At 46.7% G+C, this 17,645-nt stretch overlaps 1 protein-coding gene across 1 annotated transcript in view; it reads right to left on the bottom strand.

Annotated features, from left to right (window-relative positions):
* Positions 1–9,176: 9,176 nt before the first annotated feature.
* Positions 9,177–17,645, bottom strand: part of LOC147114992 (peptidase inhibitor 15-like) — an 81,651-nt gene continuing 73,182 nt past the window's right edge. Inside the window, exon 5 of the mRNA XM_085993186.1 lies at positions 9,177–15,157. Coding sequence (XP_085849312.1) covers positions 15,022–15,157 — 136 coding nt within the window. The 3' untranslated portion in view covers positions 9,177–15,021. The remainder of the gene's footprint in view (positions 15,158–17,645) is intronic.

Below are 17,645 nucleotides of genomic sequence, written 5' to 3'. Positions count from 1 at the left end.
ATGGAACCGCTTAGTGCGTCGGGGCACTTTGACCGCATATACCATCGGACTTGCCCTATCCACGATACTCTACGGTCCCATGTATAGCAGTTCAAATGTCCCTACCCTGACGAAGTTTCTAACCATTACTTGATCTCCGACCTTCCACTCGTGGTGTCTCTGAGGCTCAAGAAATAAACAATTTCTACGATGTTGCTTCCCCATGTTACTGGCAGCCTGCCAATAGATCTGTCTAGACGGGCTGGCTCGGACCCCCATCAGAACTAACGGCAAGACCTCCACCCATTTTCTAGGCGAGTCTCCCGTCTCCTTCTGCAACCTTTCCTTGATGGTCCTATTCATCCGCTCCACAATCCCCGATGACTGCGGGTTGTGTGCGATGTGCCATTTACCCTCTACACCTAGCATCTTCAGAGTCACCTGCATGACTGCCCCTGTGAAGTGACTCCCCTAACTGACTCCACATACTGTGGTAGCCCCCACCTAGAGAACACTTCTCTCACTAGAATCCTTGCGGTCCCCAAAACTGTGGCTGTTCGGCATGGGAAGGCTTCTACCCATTTAGAGAACACATCCACCAGGACCAGGCAGTACTTGTAACCCCCCTGTGCGGTGGGCAGCGGTCCGATATAATCGACCTGTATGGACTGCCATGGTCCCTCCACCCTCCTAGTGTGTCCCATGGATACCTTCCTTTTCTGGGGGTCAGGGTTGTTTGCAGCACACACCAAGCAATCCGTGCAGAAGTCGTGGACGTCCTCCCTCAGTTGCGGCCACTACGCTGCCTGTTCCACCCGTTGCCAGGTGGTCTCCGGCCCGGGGTGCCCCGCTCCTGGACCCTCGTGGGCCAACTGAAGGAATTCTTTCCGGTGCTGCTGCGGAACTACCCACTGTTTCCCTCTGAAAACCATCCCTTCCTTTACCGTAATACCTGCCACTCCATATGGACCCTCTACCTTATCTCCCTTGGCCAGCATCTCCAGAACAGTATTTAGGGCGGTATCCCGTGCCTGGACCATCTTTAGGTCCAGGGCCAATGCTACCCCTGCACTTCCTTGGGTCCCACCTCTGTCTCTGATCGTTGCTACCAGTCTCGACCCATATGGATCCCAAAACATGCCCGTTCAAGCACCCTCTTTGGCCAGCACGTCGGCCTGCTGATTGCCCTCCGCACGGGGTTCTGCCTTAGAATGGGCTTTGACTTTGTGGATATAGAAATCCCCCTGGGTTCCTACCGATGTTATGATCTGTTGCAACAATGGCTTGGTTACTAGGGGTTTCCCATCTACCGATGTGAACCCACAATGAGACCAAATGGCTCAATATTCTGTACACAAATTGCAAGTGAACATGCTGTCCGAGCAAATCGTGTAGGGTGTAGGGAACTCTTCAGGGTGGGTAACCACATACACCACCGCCGACAGTTCAGCGTGCTGGGCGCTCATGGTGCTCAGGAGTTTAATGGCCTTGGCAATTCCTGCCTTTGGGTCAAAAATCCCGCATCCAGTGAGTCGCTCCCCGGCCACCACTGTACTGGACCCGTCTACATAGATCTCGCGGCCCGTGAGATGGATCCCAGCCCGAAACCCTATGTCTACGTCCCATACCCCTTCAACAGAACATTTGTGGGCCGCTCCTGGGAAGATCACATTTGCGGCGAGCTTGGGCTCACAGGGGCCTTTCACACTCAAATTCATCTGAGAGAGCAAAAAAGTCCAGCGAGCAATGCATGCACTGCTTACCGTGCCGTCCTTTATCCTTCCATCCAGAAGCATCTGAGTGGGCGTATGATGGGCTAAGAGAGTTATCGGGGACGCCCCCGTGAAGATTTGTGATCTCCTCACAGCCCAATGTGTGGCAAGCAGGTGCCTCTCACAATTGGAGTACCCCCTCTCTACATCTGTGACGATTCTTGATGAGTATACCACAGGCCTCAGCTTGCCATGCCACTCCTGGAGCAGCACTGCGCTCAATTTGACCCCTGTGGCAGCTACCTCCAAAAAGAACTCCTTTCCCCCATCAATCGCTCCTAAAGCCGGTGCAGTCTGCAGATCTCTCTTCAGACAACGAAAAGCTGCCATGCAGTCTCATCCCACTCCCAGCCCACTCCCTTGTGGAGGAGCCGGAGTAGAGGGGCTGCTGTAGTGGCATAGTCCTCTATGAAATCCCTGCAGTACCCTGTGAGTCCCAGGAAGGATCTTACCCCCGTTACCGTGTTTGGGGCAGGTAGCTTCTGTACCGCCTTCCTCCTCGCCTCATCGATGGCCCTCTCCCCAGCATGCACGGTCAGCCCGAGGAATTTTACTTCCTGCTGGCCAATCTGTGCTTTCTTGGGATTAACCTTGAACCCAGCTTCCTTTAACAGACTCAGCAGTTCAGCCAGCAGTGGGCCAGGCTCCTCCCCCTCGTTGGAGAACAAAAGCAGGTCATCCACGTACTGCACAAGCCACTGCAGACTGCTGAACACTTTTAAACAGTTGGCCATACATTGGTGGAAAATAGAAGGACTGTTATGAAACCCTTGGGGAAGGCAGGTCCGTGTGTACTGCTGACCCTTGAAAGTGAATGCGAACTTATACTGGTCCGCCCTTTTGAGAGGGATAGACCAGAATCCGTTTGAAATGTCCAGCACCGTGAATGTTTTCGCAGATGCTGGGATACTCCCGATCAGGTCGGCTACGGCTGCGATGGTGGGGGCACAGGCTGGGATGTTCTTGTTAAGAACCCGATAGTGTGCAGTGGCTCTCCACGAATTTTCCGGTTTCCTAACCTGCCAAATCGGAGAGTTCACATGGGTTGCTATGGGTCGCAACACACCCTGCTCAACCAGTGATCCCAATGCCGTCTCTACATCCGCCTCTGCCTCTCTGGGGAAGTTGTACTGTTTCTGTGGTCGGGCCATGGGGTCACCTTCTACTCTGACCTCCACCCCTATTACCCTCCCACAGTCGTGCTTGTGTGTAGCGAATGTCGTGAGGTTGGCTCGCACATCCGCTATGTACTCCGCTGGGGTAGAAGTGACCAAAAGTTCAAGGTCATAACTACCCTTGGGCTTCTTCGTACACACAGTTCCCTTGCCTTGCTTCTCTGGTATAACTACCACCTCCTTCTCCTTTACCATGCATACTGCCCCCCAAAGACAGTGATTCTGGAAATCCACCAATATCTTGTGGGCCAGTATGAAGTCTGCCCCCAAAATGCCTATTCCCTCCCGCTCCCACCGCATCAGGACACATTTCCACTCCATATGGAGTGTGCCCAGATCGATGGCTAGTGGGATGGAGAAAGACCCAGCCTGTTCGTTCCCGGTGAACCCTATTAAGTTATATGGGACCCCGCTCGATAGAGGTGATGTGGTTGGGTTATCCACATAAACAATGGTGCTTGAAGCTCCAGTGTCCAGCAGATAGGTCTCTTGCACCTTCTCCACCCCCATTTTCACGCACGGTCTCTTCCAAGCATCATAACTTAGTGGGCACAGGTAAACGGGCTGAGAAGCCCCGAGTCATGGGTCGGGATTGTTTGGGCGGATGGGAGTACGCTGCCCACTGCCGCGTGCACCCTGCTCTGCCCTGCCGGAAAGACTGCGCGGAGAGCAGCCACTAATACCGCGAACGGATCAGTGCTGCTTCCTGCCACAGCTGCGGCTTTCTGCAGTGGCGCTGGAGGATTCCCTTTCCCGCTCCTTTTGTCAGAGACTGGGCAGTCTTTCCTCCAGTGCCCTTTACTCCCGCACCCATAACAACCCTGCTTCTTCTCTGAGCTACCCCCTTCCTGGTGTCACTCTCTTCTAACGTTGCCTCCACTAGGCTGTAACTCGTGTACTCTGCCCTTTGGTTTGTCATCCTCACCCTTACCATTCTTAAAAGAGAGTTAACTGCCAGATCACACTCTCTTCTGTGGTCTGGGGATCCCTGGAATCGAACCACTCCTCTACTTTGGCCTTGATCCTAGGCAGGCTGTTCGCCACCAGGGTCCTCAGCCAATGAGCCCTAGGCTCCCCCTGCAGCTGCGCCCGGTCGGGCATCCCTGCACAGGTGCTCCGGTAGACGGGCCAAAGCCTGTCCGTTAAAGCCTGCAGTGCCTCCCCAGCTGACTGCAGTGTCCTTTCCACTCGGGAGAAGGGACTTCCATCATTGAGGCACATAGCCTCTAGGATGTCATCCTTTATCCCCTGTAACGTACCCTGCCCCCTCTTGCTACCCACTGAGAACAACTGGTACAACCTACTATCCAGGGAAAATAAAAGTAATTTGGCTGTCTCAGCTTCGTTACAATTATTGATCCCCCCCACCTGCTCCACATCCGTAAAATTGACAGATGGGTCCCCTTTGCTGGTCAGTTTGGTCAGGTTAGAGACCATTGCCTGCAGCTGGGGAGTCGTATACGGGACCAGGAAGTCACTCTGCAGTGGTCCTTGTGCTTGACCATCTACAGGCGCACCGTATTTCCGCTGCCGGAAAGGTCACATGGGTCCTGGTCCCGGCACTTCGGGCGGTGGTCAAGCATCCTCCTCTGCCTCACAGTCCTCCTTATCTCCCTTCTGCTCTTCCTCATCTACCCGGGCCATTCCCGGAGCTACCAAGCAGACCATCCTTTTGGCCTTAGATAGAGCATAGGTCACATTCCAGATCTGCTCCTGGCAAGGATCATGATTACCTGTATCAAACCCTCCAGCGCTGGCGACTCTGTATGCCACCTGAATATCCTTCAACTGCTCTCCCAGCACCTTTACCTCACTTGACAAGCGAGCATTCTCCTCCCTAACTACCCTCTCATTCCCCTTTGCCTCAGTTACCTGGCATTGCAGGAACTCCTTATGGTTATGGTACATTTCCTCCTGGCTTATTCTTCCCTGCTTCTCATCCTTAGCTCCATGCATAACCTGCTCTCTACTACAGCCTTTGCGTCTGACTGTGCCTCGGACTCCCTGAGCTCGGCCGCTAACTTAGCAACGTACTTATCTAGCAGTTGGACTTGTCTTTGTAGACAGATGAGCCATATCGCCTTTTCAATGCTGCACCTATGCTCCTTGCCCTCCGTCCATTCTGTCACTGCATTCACCAGAGGCTCAGCACGCAACAAGCCTAGCACCCACTTCTTAGAGACGTTAACCTGCTTAAACACACGAAGAAATCCTTTCCTCCATTTGGGATCTTTCCCCAGAAGCGCTGTTGTTACCTGGTCAGGCAGCCTTTGCCTGCACTCTGACCAAGTCCAACCTTTTACCTGGTTTATGGTAATTCACCTGGTCTGCAGCCTTTGCCTGCACTCTGACCAATTCCAATCTTTTACCTGGTTTACGGTAATTCACCTGGTCAGGCAGCCTTTTGCTGCTACACTGTAAACCAATTTCCAAACAGCGGTTTCAAATCGCTACCCCACCTTCCAGTTCTGACTAGAGGACTTATAATAAATGATATTAAAATGGACAAATGGTCTGGATGAGAGAAAAATCAAGCTTTATTAACTAAAAGAAACTATACCACATGAACACAGTAATTACAGTAAAATTGCATAAACGGAGGAAGGCAAATGGCAAAAATGAGGGGTAAGTGGCTACAATGTTAATTTAACAATCTTAGCAATACCCCCTTAATTACCACCCCTAACTCCTTACTAGGTTGCCTTGCTGAGGAGTCAGAAACCCTGCTCACCTGTGGTCCAGTGAAGTAAGAGAGAGATAGCTTCTCAGGAGCTATCTTTATACCCTGGTGATCTCCTGCTGTTTTTTCTGTCTGCAAAATTCGCACCCAACGTTCCAATATACAAGAGAAACGCTGTGATTGGCTGATTCAAAGTGGTTGGAATGGGTTAATGTGTCTGCACTGTGGGGCCAAAATGTTCCCGCCCACATCCAGAGCTCACCTGGGCTAAAACAAAAGGGAATGCAACTGCCCTATTGTCCAATAATGGGTAATTCAAAAACCCATTCAATTCTTAAACTGTTCCCTTTCAAAAGTCCGTTCCATGGCTTCAGTATCTCCATTGTGTGTGTAAGGGCTATTGAATGGCTGAATTGCTGTGTAAACAGAAGCAGTTTCAATCGATTGTCCTTGCAGTTAGTCTCAAGTGGGTTAATCCCTTATGTCAATAAACAACATCGATTGCTTAGGAGGGAACTTCCCTTTGATTGGCAGGTCTTACTCACAGCCACTGCTAGCTCCTCCCACACATACATACTCCAAGCTGCTAGCTGCTCTTTTAAGCCTATTTGGCCATACTTTCTGATGGCCATTTTCAAACCTCTTTGAAATATTCACAGTTCGAAACTCAGAGGTACCATTTTTAATAAAATGTAATGTCTTAGATCCTGATGTTGCCCAAGTGCTGCTCTGCTCAATGCAGCTTTTCATGATTCTGGGTATGTTTTAAAAACACTGTCCTGCCCAGGGGCAATTCAAAACACATGATTCTTCATCCACGATGTGGACCAATATTTTTCAATCTTCAGGGAAAATAGGGGAACTTTGCGAACCCCTACACTGTCCATGACTGATTTACACTCCTTTAACCCAGGGCCAGCCGCTGGTCACCAAGAGACGTAAGCGGTTTTGATCCTAGCCCAGTTGCTAGACAGACGGTTCAAATCATCCCCACCTTATGGAAGTTCTATACCTGGGAATTTTTATTCAGAGTGTAAATGGAATAAGTCATGGACAGGAATGCTTCAGTGAAAAGTCATACTTATATTTATTTGGTCTAACATACACTGGCTAAAACATGCACTACTAAACAAAATCACTGTCTCTGTGAAGAATAAGATCCAGGTTACAAACAACATACATACACAACTGGGGACTATAACATGCAGTAATTCCCTTGTTGCTATGGTGGCCTCTAACTCCACCCCTACCAATGAATTACCCAGTCACATAAGCCCCTTCGCCTGGCTGAACCAAACGAAGCTCCTACCCTGGAATAGCCCAAAAGCTTCACTTCTGAGAAAAACCCTGACCCCTGACACCTCACCCAGCTCACCTGGGATATCTGGTTACCAGCTTGGGATGCTCAAGACCATGCTTATCACCACACACAGTCGGTCTCGATCGCTCCGCTCAGCTGTGGGAAGTCACTGCCCGGAGGCCATTCCCTGTGAGGGGTATGTGGCTCTCAGTCTCAGCGGCTTCTTCCTCTGGTACTTCTTGTTTGGTCGATCTTGGTGGAGTGAGAGCGAGAGAGAGAAAGAATGGTGGAAAAGGATTTATCTTTACAAGAGTCTTGCTACCCCTATCTTTCCCGCCAATCTTTAAAATCCTTTTGTTTCTAAGCACTCCAGTGCTTAGTTAGTGATGGGCCATCATCAGACCCATGAGTATTCCATGATTGGACCAACGGCCCTAAGCCTGGGGCATCTCTCGGTCTCTGTGTTGGGAAAAATTGGCTCCTCTTCGGCTGGCTAGGCTAGTGGGTTCATTGTTCTGCTTCTCTTCTGAGATGGAGGTGAGACGTGCTTTTGCATATTAGAGTGGCTTTCCAACAGGTTCAAGTTTAATGGGTGCCTCAGGGTCCTCAGCCCCCTTGTCAATGCCCCCCCATCCTTTTTCCAGGACTGTCAGGCGAACCCATACATTCTGGATGACTGACAGTTCTTTTCTCATGGCCAACTGCCATGCATTCTTTGGAGTTTTAACAAACCAGCTTTTCACGTATCTGCACAGGGCGATCCCATCACAGGGAAAATACCCTCAGAAAAATCCCATAAAGTCCACAAAATATTCTCGACTGAGTCCATTCTTCAAACAGCGACTTTGCGATCTCTTCATTGTGGTGAGGGGAGGGGCGGGGAAGAAAGATATGCATGCATACAGCATCAACAGCTTGAAAGTGAGAAGAGATTGTGGGATGAGGGGGAAGTAGGATGTGAGAAGAAGGATTAGGAGTGAGCATACCATTATTATCCCCAAGGGATTCAACCTCGCTGGTTGTCATGGGCTCTATGATCTGCCACCCAATGATGTCCAGCACTCTGTCCTCCAGCTGGCTGAGGTCCTGGATGGCAGCTTGACACCCCCCCACCCCACCTGTCTGCCGCTGCTCCCCACTGAAAGTCAGCAGCCTTCCACCAGCCATGCTGCAGCCACTGGGGTAGCACTGCATGACATCAGTCAGATAGGCAAAGGCACACACAAGAGTCACTAAAAGAATGCATACGGGTGATGAGTTGATTTCTTGATGTCACATTGGATGGATAGATGTATAAAGTTGGATTTAAAAGTTTGCTTTGTGGTGGCTTTTATTTTAGCATCGTGGCCAAGAGGACACTGTGATGGTCAGTAACAGATGGAAGGTAAGGTGTGGGACTAATGCTGAAAGTGGAATTGGGGTTGTGGTCACTGGGACCACAGGCAAATGGTTCCATCCCGGATATCCCGGCCACAAATGGCTGGTCTAGGATGCATCCTTCCGTCTGCTTCCTCATTTTCTGCTATCTCCTCTTCGGCTTTCTCCTTTTCTGTGTCTTTCTCTTCACTCTGTGAGCGGATGCTGTAAATCTGAAATGACAACATAAAATGCTGGAAATACTCAGCTGGTCAGGCAGCATCGACTTGAGACGTGAGCTCTGTTTCTCTCTCCAAGAACGTTGCCTGACCTGCTGAGTATTTGCAGCAAGTTCTGTCTTCTCAGCGCTAGGGTCGAAGTTCGCGTTTGTGATGTTAAGTCGGCATTGCACACTGATTTTGTTCAGGATGGGGCTGCCAGTTACCGGCAGCGCAAAGGTAGGGACCAAATTGACGGCCGCTGCGGGACACGCCACCAGCTGGTGAAAGAGCAGCAGCCACCGATTTAGCGCCATTTAAGGGCGCTATGAAGCGGCGCAAAGCCCACAAATTTCTCGCCTATTGGGCCTTAACACTGCCCGTTTCATGGCCACATCCAATTTTTAGGCTATTGAGTCAAAACATTGAAATAAAATCCTTAATGAAAGCATTACAAGAAACAACATTCAATTCAATGGATAAATTAAATCATGCTATTTACAAAATATATAACTTCTTTAAATCTGGAATTAGAAATCTCAATTACTGAAAATTGCCGTACTGTACAATGACAGGGCAATATAACAGGTCAGATTTTGTGATAAGAATAATGGTGAGGCTGACAGCGCTTGGACGACATTGGCAAGCCTGCTATCTCAGTAACTCGCTCCCCACTGCCTCCTTCGAAAGGTGCACCTCCACTTCACCAATAACTGATACATTTTGGATTATGTAAGGCAAAGTACTTTAAAAACTATTTTTCATAACCTTTTATTTACCACTCATGGAAAACAGTTGAAATACAAGATCATTATTTTAATATTTCAACAATCAGCTTTTCCATAGATATTAGTATGTGGATTTCAAGGTGGATGATGTACATACAGTGTTGCAGCTTAAGTACCCATCTTTAAAAATATTTTAAATACAAACACAATTAATAATATTAGTATGTTTGGTACAGTACAGTACAGTACAATGCAATGTAGAGTGAAATAAAATTAACCAACATATGCTTTTATTGCTTAGATGAGAGTACCAGTTGCCAGATAATTTACTTCATTTTGGAATAAGCTCAGTTTTGTTAGTTAACTAATGCTACCGGTATCGGGCCCTATTTTCTTGCTTATGGCTATTGCTTTGAAATTATGCTGTGAGATAACAGATACAAAGGTAATTTTAACTTTGGCGATAATGTAAATGGGAAGATATCGGATTGGCCGCCTTTCACAATTTTTTCTGTCGCCAAAAGCTAAATAAGAACATAAGAACCTAAGAATTAGGAGCAGGAGTAGGCTATATAGCCTCTCGAACCTGCTCCGCCATTCAATACGATCATGGCTGATCTTCGACCTCAACTTCACTTTCCCGCCCGATCCCCATATCCCTTAATTCACCTAGAGTTCAAAAATCTATGTAAGCCAGCCTTGAATATACTCGAGTCAGCATCTACAACCCTTTGTATGAAGAAATGCCTCCTCATCTCAGTCCTAAATGGCTGACCCCTTATCCTGAGACTATGCCCCCTAGTTACAGACTCTCCAGCCAGGGAAACAATCTCTCAGCATCTACTCAGTCAATCTCCCTCAGAATCTTATATGTTTTGATGAGATCACCTCTCATTCTTCTAAACTCCAGAGAGTATAGACCCAATCTACTCAATCTCTCCTCATAGGACAACGCTCTCATTCAAGGGATTAATTTACTGAACGTTCGTTGCACAGTCTCTAAGACAAGTATGTCCTCCCTCAGATAAGGAGACCAAAACTGTGCACAGTACTCCAGGAGTGGTCTTGCCAAAGCACCGTACAATTGTAGCAAGACTTCCTTATTCTTGTACTCCAACCCCCTTACAATAAAGGCCAACATGCCATTTGCCTTCCTAATTGCTTGCTGTACCGGCATGCTAACTCTCTGTGTTTCCTGTACGAGGGCATCTAAATCTCACTGAACACCAACATTTAATAGTTTCTCACCATTTAAAAAATATTCTGTTTTTCTATTCTTACTATCAAAGTGAATAACCTCACATTTCCCCACATTATACTCCATCTGCCACCTTATTGCCCACTCGCTTAAAATGACCCCAATGCACCCGTAATTTCCAACTCTGGCATTATTTTGTTATTTTAGTAGAGAAATGAACATGTTTAAGATAAATTGGTTGTCACCTCTGCTAAAAAAGCAGAGAAGGAATTGTAGTGAAATGCATTAAGCGCTCATATGATACTATCACACGGCGTAATTTTAAGGCTGATTTAAGTTTTGTGTAAACTGGGTGAAATGTATATTTTTGTAGATTAACTCAAAATTTCTATGCTGACTATTTTGCATTCTTTTTAAATTTTGTATTTAAAAATAGAATTGTACCTTATTATGCCTTTCTATTTAGATGCCCTGTTTAAATTTGAAAATACAGGGGCTTTAAAAACCCAAGGGTCGGAAGTGATCCTGATCGGGGGAGGGAAACACAGAGCAGTGGCGACACAAGGTTCCTTGTGGAGCCCGGGGGGGTGGGAGGGGGTGGGGGTGTTGCACTCTTGCAACTTCTGACCCACAAGGAAACCAAAATAAAATGTTTAAAAAACCTACCTTGCTGGTCCTATTCTGGCCTGGCTCCTGTGCCTGGCAAGTTTGACTTCCCCGCACAGGCCTAGGGTTAATATTGCACCATTGGGACTCAATCTGCATATTTACATAAGGAACCTGCCGGCTTTGGGCAGGTATCCTTGGTGTTTGCTATTTAAAATTGCAGTCGGCAGGATCAGGCTGGGAGGCCAGTGGGCAACTCTCCCATTCCATTCTAATTGCCCCATGCCCGGTTTCAGCTGGGCAGGGTGGGGGTTTAAAATTCCCCCCAATGTATCTGTGAAATATAATGGATGAAACCTGTAAGTAATAACTCTTAGTTCTGTGACTGTCAACAAAAGTATGTCCTTCAAATAAACAAAAGTTAAACCTGAGGTGTGCAGTAGCCAGATGAAAGAGCTGAAGGTTCTTTCAAGCAAACACACTCATTTCCTATTCGCTGCCCCTATAAATTTTTTATGATTTTTTTTCTAACGTGTAGTTTTAAAGCAAAACATTGGCAAAATAATTACTCTCCAACGGAGTTTGTATAGGCGCTGACACACCCTGCCTGGTTTTATTCCATTCAGTGGTACTAATTTGTGCTAGTAAATATTAAAAAGCTAATTTGTGTGGATTTCCAACACGTTTGAATCTGCATACAAAAATTCCAGAAAAACAGGAATTGGCCTCACATGAAGCAACACAAGAGGCTCCACCCATTTTATTCATCCCTGCCCCAGACATAAAGATAGTTTAAAAAAAAACTCATTCCTAATCCCTCAAAATTGAACGCATGTGAGTGGATTTGTTACTGAGTGTTTCTTTTATAAATTGTCAGTACTCCACAGAACAGTGCAGGATTCTACACCACAATTGTCACAACTGTACCATTGTCAGATTCATTTTAAAATGTTTTGTCAGTGTTTTTCACTGCATTAAGTTAGTCTCTGCTCCCTCTTTCATGGTGCACAGCAAAGGCGATATACTGCCGCAAATGGAGGAATGTTAAATGATTCATGCCATGAAAGAAAATGTAGAGCAAAGACATTTCTGTTACAATGCAGTTTTTAATTTTCTCCTCATCAATTTTGTCTGCTAACTTTCTCCTCTCCTGAAGGCATTGACTCCCATCTGGAATACAATACAACGTGCAAACTGGTATCTCCTCCAGGTGCCAATTATTCATGGATAAGCCTCACCAGTAATCATTGTCAAGCTAATCTTCTGCAGAGGGAAGAGCCTTCACAGCTCAGCCTGCTCTTGTTCTCACCTGATGTCCACAAATGCGCACATCCAGCAATGTTCCCTCCGTTACCTAGTAATAGTGAAGATAATTATAACTGTTGCCCCAAGCGAGATCAGCTAACGTAACACAAACTGTGGATCCAACCTGGGGCCTTCCTGTTATCTCCTTCTCTTAGGCAGTCCTTCAGAACCGAGAATGACTTGCTTCCACATTAAAAATGAGCCTGTTATCTACAGGCTCAGCTACTCACTGGAGACAAAATTGTTTTCAAATTTAGCCCATAATGTCATAAATGTATCAAGCGTTATTATCAAAATTTTCACAATACCTTAGCCTTTAATAAATCCTTCAATATATCATTTGTGTAGAAAATCACAAATATACTCACGTTGCCAAAACACACTAATTTGCATCACCTATTCAGATAAATAAGTATTGCACAATTTCAGTTATTCCCATTCACAAGGGCTTAACCTGTATGCTTCATTAGGACTGGAATTACTCAGCCAGCAACAAGATACATTGGGATAGAGTTTCCGCTTTGTGCGCAATGGGCGATCCAGGCACAAATCGCACCCAAAATTGCCCTTGTTTTGAGATGTGTTCTTTTTCTCAAGTTGCTGCTCAAACTCATTTGCATATCGCCGAATGCAAAATCTGCCATGAAACACCGCAATCGGGCAGCGTTTCAGAACGTAATTTTTAAAAAAAATTTGCTTTAAAAAATATTCCTTGATATATTTATGAGTGGTAGCTTGGTGCAGTTTTATTAATACAGCTGAAAATGGGCTTATCACAAAAAATAGGCATTTTAATCAGTGTCTAGTCCACCACTTGTGAGTAACCCAGTTTTAAATAACTGAAAATGACTTCAAAAAACTATACAGAACCATTTGCCAGTTATATTGGTGCACAGTAGTCAGTTGCTTAGTATATTAAAAACAAATTATATTCAAAAGCTTTTAAAACGTGCCTATTAGTGTCCTTCTGCCTAAAAGCAGCTTCATTTTTGGAGCCTCCTCGAAGGCCTGCAAATGAGCGCGATTAGTGGAAAGTAACAATGGTGATTATTTCGATCTGTGGGCATGGACAGATTCTAGCATTTTTTAAACCAGTGCGGAAACTCAAGTTGTGCTGAATGTAATTTGTGCTTAAACTTCAGCTATCTTTTGCACTGGTTTCGCCGATTTTGGGCAAATTGCGCAAAAAAAAGCGCAACCGAGCGGGAACTCCAGGCCATTGTGTATAAGTTACATAAATGCAACCTGCATCAAACTGAGAACATACCTAAGTAATCAGCCTTTGCCTGCTCAAGTGGTCATTGTTTGTGATTTATTTATTTCCATGTGTAATGTCCCTGATAACTGGGAATGTTAACAAGAATGTTATACATGTTGCAAACCACTTTTTGTTCTCCTTTATTTTAATTATGATTGGGATTTCTAAAGATAAAACCAAGCAGCCAAGAATGATAAGCACAAAGCGAGAATACAAGCTTTGATTTCAATATGACTGACTCTTCCTCACAAAAACGACCCACAGCATTTGCTGTAAGCGTCACCTTCCACAAATTCTGTCTCTGGGATTTCACAGAAATTTTGATGATCATCTCCATTTAGAGTGAGTTGTGTACATTTGTGCACTGGTTTGGCATTAAAGTTGTTATTATATGAAAGTGCACATTGACCTGTGAAGTGCCTTGGGACGTTTTACTACATTAAAGAAACTATATAAATGCATTTGTTGTTGACATTTAGTGGAAAAATGGCATTGTCAAAATTAGCAACACATTGTATATGAAATAAAACAATGAGGATCTAGTAAAAATAAAGATTTGTGACGTCAGGGGAGGAAAAAGGTAATCATGCAGTCAGAGACAATGTTAGATGACAGTGAGTGGAATCCTCTGTAAATGTTGTAGAAATGTAAGTAATTTGTTTTTGGCACAAGAGCCTGCTCATGTGCTACCTGAAACTACAGATGTATTTGTATGTTTGAGCTGCTTAGAGCTACAGTTTATAAATTCCCATTGTTACAGGAAAATATGCAAGTGATCAAAATATTGATCATAGTGATCTCTAGCACCCTTATCAATTGCTTGATATTTTTTCCATATTTTAATATCTTAGCTAAGTACCTTACAGTTATGCCTGAATTATGGAATGTTTTTTAAAATAAAATGTTTAGCACCATGAGAAGCTTTAATAGACTGCCACAGTTATTCAGAGCAGAGATGATTAAATTTACTATAATTACTGTTTTCTACAAGCAAGTCCCTTAGCTCATCTAACTGTCCTGCTAGTTTTACCAGTAACCAAGGTGCAAACTGATACATACCCATTATGGATAAATAATGGACTGTTTGTCCAACTCAGTAATACTGTACCATATCCATGCACAAAACTTGCTGTAAACTGCTTTCTATTCTCACCTGTAAATAAAAAGGTTGCAATATTCTGAAGTATCATGCTGTTTTTCTTCATACAGTGCCTTGTGTTGCTATAATAAATTTGTACTTCTATAAGAGCTAACTCAGTGAAAGTTAAAAGCAGTACAATGATAATATTAAGTGTTTTGTAAGATGATATCTTTAAGGCAAAATTTTCAGTAATAATAATGGGTATATTAATGAACATATGTTCTGCAAAGTGTCTTCAGCTGACTAGTACCTCTGTTGAGCAATCCTAATGCGACTTTGCTAACATATTCCTTAAACCTAACCGATCACTTGAACCAATATAGGTAGTTTGAGGTTACTCGTGGGAAGCATTGATTGTTGCTGCAGACTCCTCCATAACTGGGTGGGCAGGCTGAGCATGGCACTCCGACTTTGTATGGCGCTTCCCCAATCCAGTTTCCCCTAAAGAAAACATTAAAATAAACTATGAGGTTGTGATAATGCTTTGGCAATGAGGTTAAACAGAATGCTTTAAGAATATAAGGCCAATTAAATGAATACTAGTTTCTGGGAAGTGGCCTTAACTGCTAGATGTGCATTTCAGGAAATTGTGGGTTGGGGCACCAATTGGGAATCCCGCCCATGGTTTCCTGATATACACTTCAATTTCAACAGGACATAGCAGAAACTCTAGCCTGTAGTATGTCCTCAGTTTCCCAATAGGAGATCCCAGCAGGCAGGTCTCCGTGCTGGGAGCATTCCTTCATAAACCTGGCCCTTATATGTTTTATTATGTGTGCAGCTGTAAGAATTAACGAATTCCTACGAATAACGGAGATCGACGCAAGAGAACAATCAAACAGGTCTTTACTCAACGGAGATGCCACGAGGACTGCCTGGGCAGTCCCGTGGTTTGCGATGTGACGTCATTGCGTTTGCCCGTGTTTTCCCGCACTCTTAAAGGGGTCACACCCCGTACATGCAAACTCTATAGGCAAAACACAGTAATGCCTAACACAATGGTACAGGTTTAGGCTGGTGTTAGAACATCGTTAAAGAGAATTATATACAGTTAGCCAGAGTCATTCAGTGGTTCTGCCACACGCGCCCCCCCAGAATTCGTTTTAACGGACAAAGTCAAACGGTGTGGGGGTCTGACGAGCCTGTCAGAACGACTCCTGTACTCTCGAGGCGGAGGCTGCAGGGCGGCTGGCGGTCTGGCGGGCGGTCGCACTTGGTCTGCCGTAACCACGATGGGTGGCCGACCCCGTCTCGGCGGTTGTGCTGTCTCGACGGGGCGGTCAAGGTCCAACTGTGCTGGCTTTAAGCGGTCGACCGAAATGTGGTCCAGTTTACCACCGACATCTATCGTGAAGGTTTTGTCCCCTGCTTCCAACACGCGGAAGGGACCGGTATATGGGGCCTTGAGCGGATCCCTATGTGCGTCATGGCGAATAAAAACGTATTCAGCTTTGTGAAGCTCCGTGGGAATGTGTGACCTCTGCAGCCCGTGGTGCGAAGTGGGCACCGGTGCGAAACATCTGGCCGCCTCTTGGTGACTAGCAAGCTGGGCAGACGCGGACCAGGGCTCCGTCGATGTTGGTAGGAAGTCCCCTGGGACTCGCAGCGGCTGACCATACACGAGTTCTGCTGATGAAGAGTGAAGGTCTTCTTTGGGGGCCGTGCGAAGGCCCAACAGGACCCACGGTAGCTTGTCTGCCCATCCAGCGTCCTGGAGGTTGGCCCTCAGGGCAGCTTTCATTGAGTGGTGGAAACGTTCGCGGAGGCCACTCACCTGTGGGTGGTAGGCTGTGGTGTGGTGTAATTTGACACCGAGTCCTTGGGCCACTGCATTCCAGAGTTCGGAGGAAAACTGCAGTCCCCTGTCCGACGAAATATCTGCGGGCACTCCGAAACGGGCGATCCAGGAGGAAATGAATGCCCTGGCCACGTCCGCCGAAGTAGTGGATGACAGGGGGACCGCCTCTGGCCATCTGGTGGTGCGGTCAACCATGGTCAGGATGTGTGAAAAACCATGGGAGGGTGGGAGTGGTCCTACCAGGTCTACGTTGACATGGTCAAAACGTCGCTCCGGAACTGTGAAGGCGGCCAACAGAGCTTTGATGTGGTGCTGTACCTTGGCCTTTTGGCAAACCACGCAGGTGTTGGCCCAGTCGCGAACATCCTTATGCATGCCATGCCATACAAATTTCGCTGACATCAGTTTCTGAGAGGCCTTCATTCCAGGGTGTGACAACCCATGTATGGCGTCGAACACTTTGCGGCGCCAGACGACCGGCACGACAGGGCAAGGATCCTGTATGGAGACGTCACACAACAGCGTGGTATCTGCCGAATGGAACTTGACGTCAGCCAACTGGAGGCCAGTGATGACCGTTCTGTAAGCTTGGACTTCCAGGTCTGAGGCTTGGTCAGCTGCCATGAGGGCGTAGTCGATGCCCAAATGAACCGTATTGACAAACGCGCTGGAGAGGCAGTCTGCCACCAGGTTGTCCTTACCGGCCACGTGCCGTATATCTGTGGTGAATTCGGATATGTAGGTCAGTTGACGCTGCTGTCGGGCTGACCACGGTTCGGCGGTCTTGGACATTGCAAAGGTCAGCGGCTTATGGTCCACAAAGGCGGTGAAAGGACGTCCTTCCAGAAGGAACCGAAAATGGCGGATGGCCAGAAAAAGGGCGAGCAACTCCCGGTCGAACGTGCTGTATGCTCTCTCATTCTGCCGTAGTTGACGGCTGAAGAATGCCAACGGCTGCCACATCCCGTTCACCCACTGCTGTTGCACGGCACCGACTGCGTAGTCCGACGCGTCGGTGGTGAGGGCGATGGTGGCTCCTGGCAGCGGGTGCGCCAGCATAGTCGCGTTGGCTAAGGTGCTTTTGGTGTCGGTGAACGCTCGGGCCATGTCATCCGTCCAGTCTAGCGGGTT

The sequence above is a fragment of the Somniosus microcephalus genome, chromosome 7 (genome assembly GCF_052327205.1).
Source record: "Somniosus microcephalus isolate GS21.2 chromosome 7, FLI_Smic_1.0, whole genome shotgun sequence".
Classification (NCBI taxonomy): Eukaryota; Metazoa; Chordata; class Chondrichthyes; order Squaliformes; family Somniosidae; genus Somniosus; species Somniosus microcephalus.
This window is presented reverse-complemented; position numbering and strand designations above follow the sequence as displayed.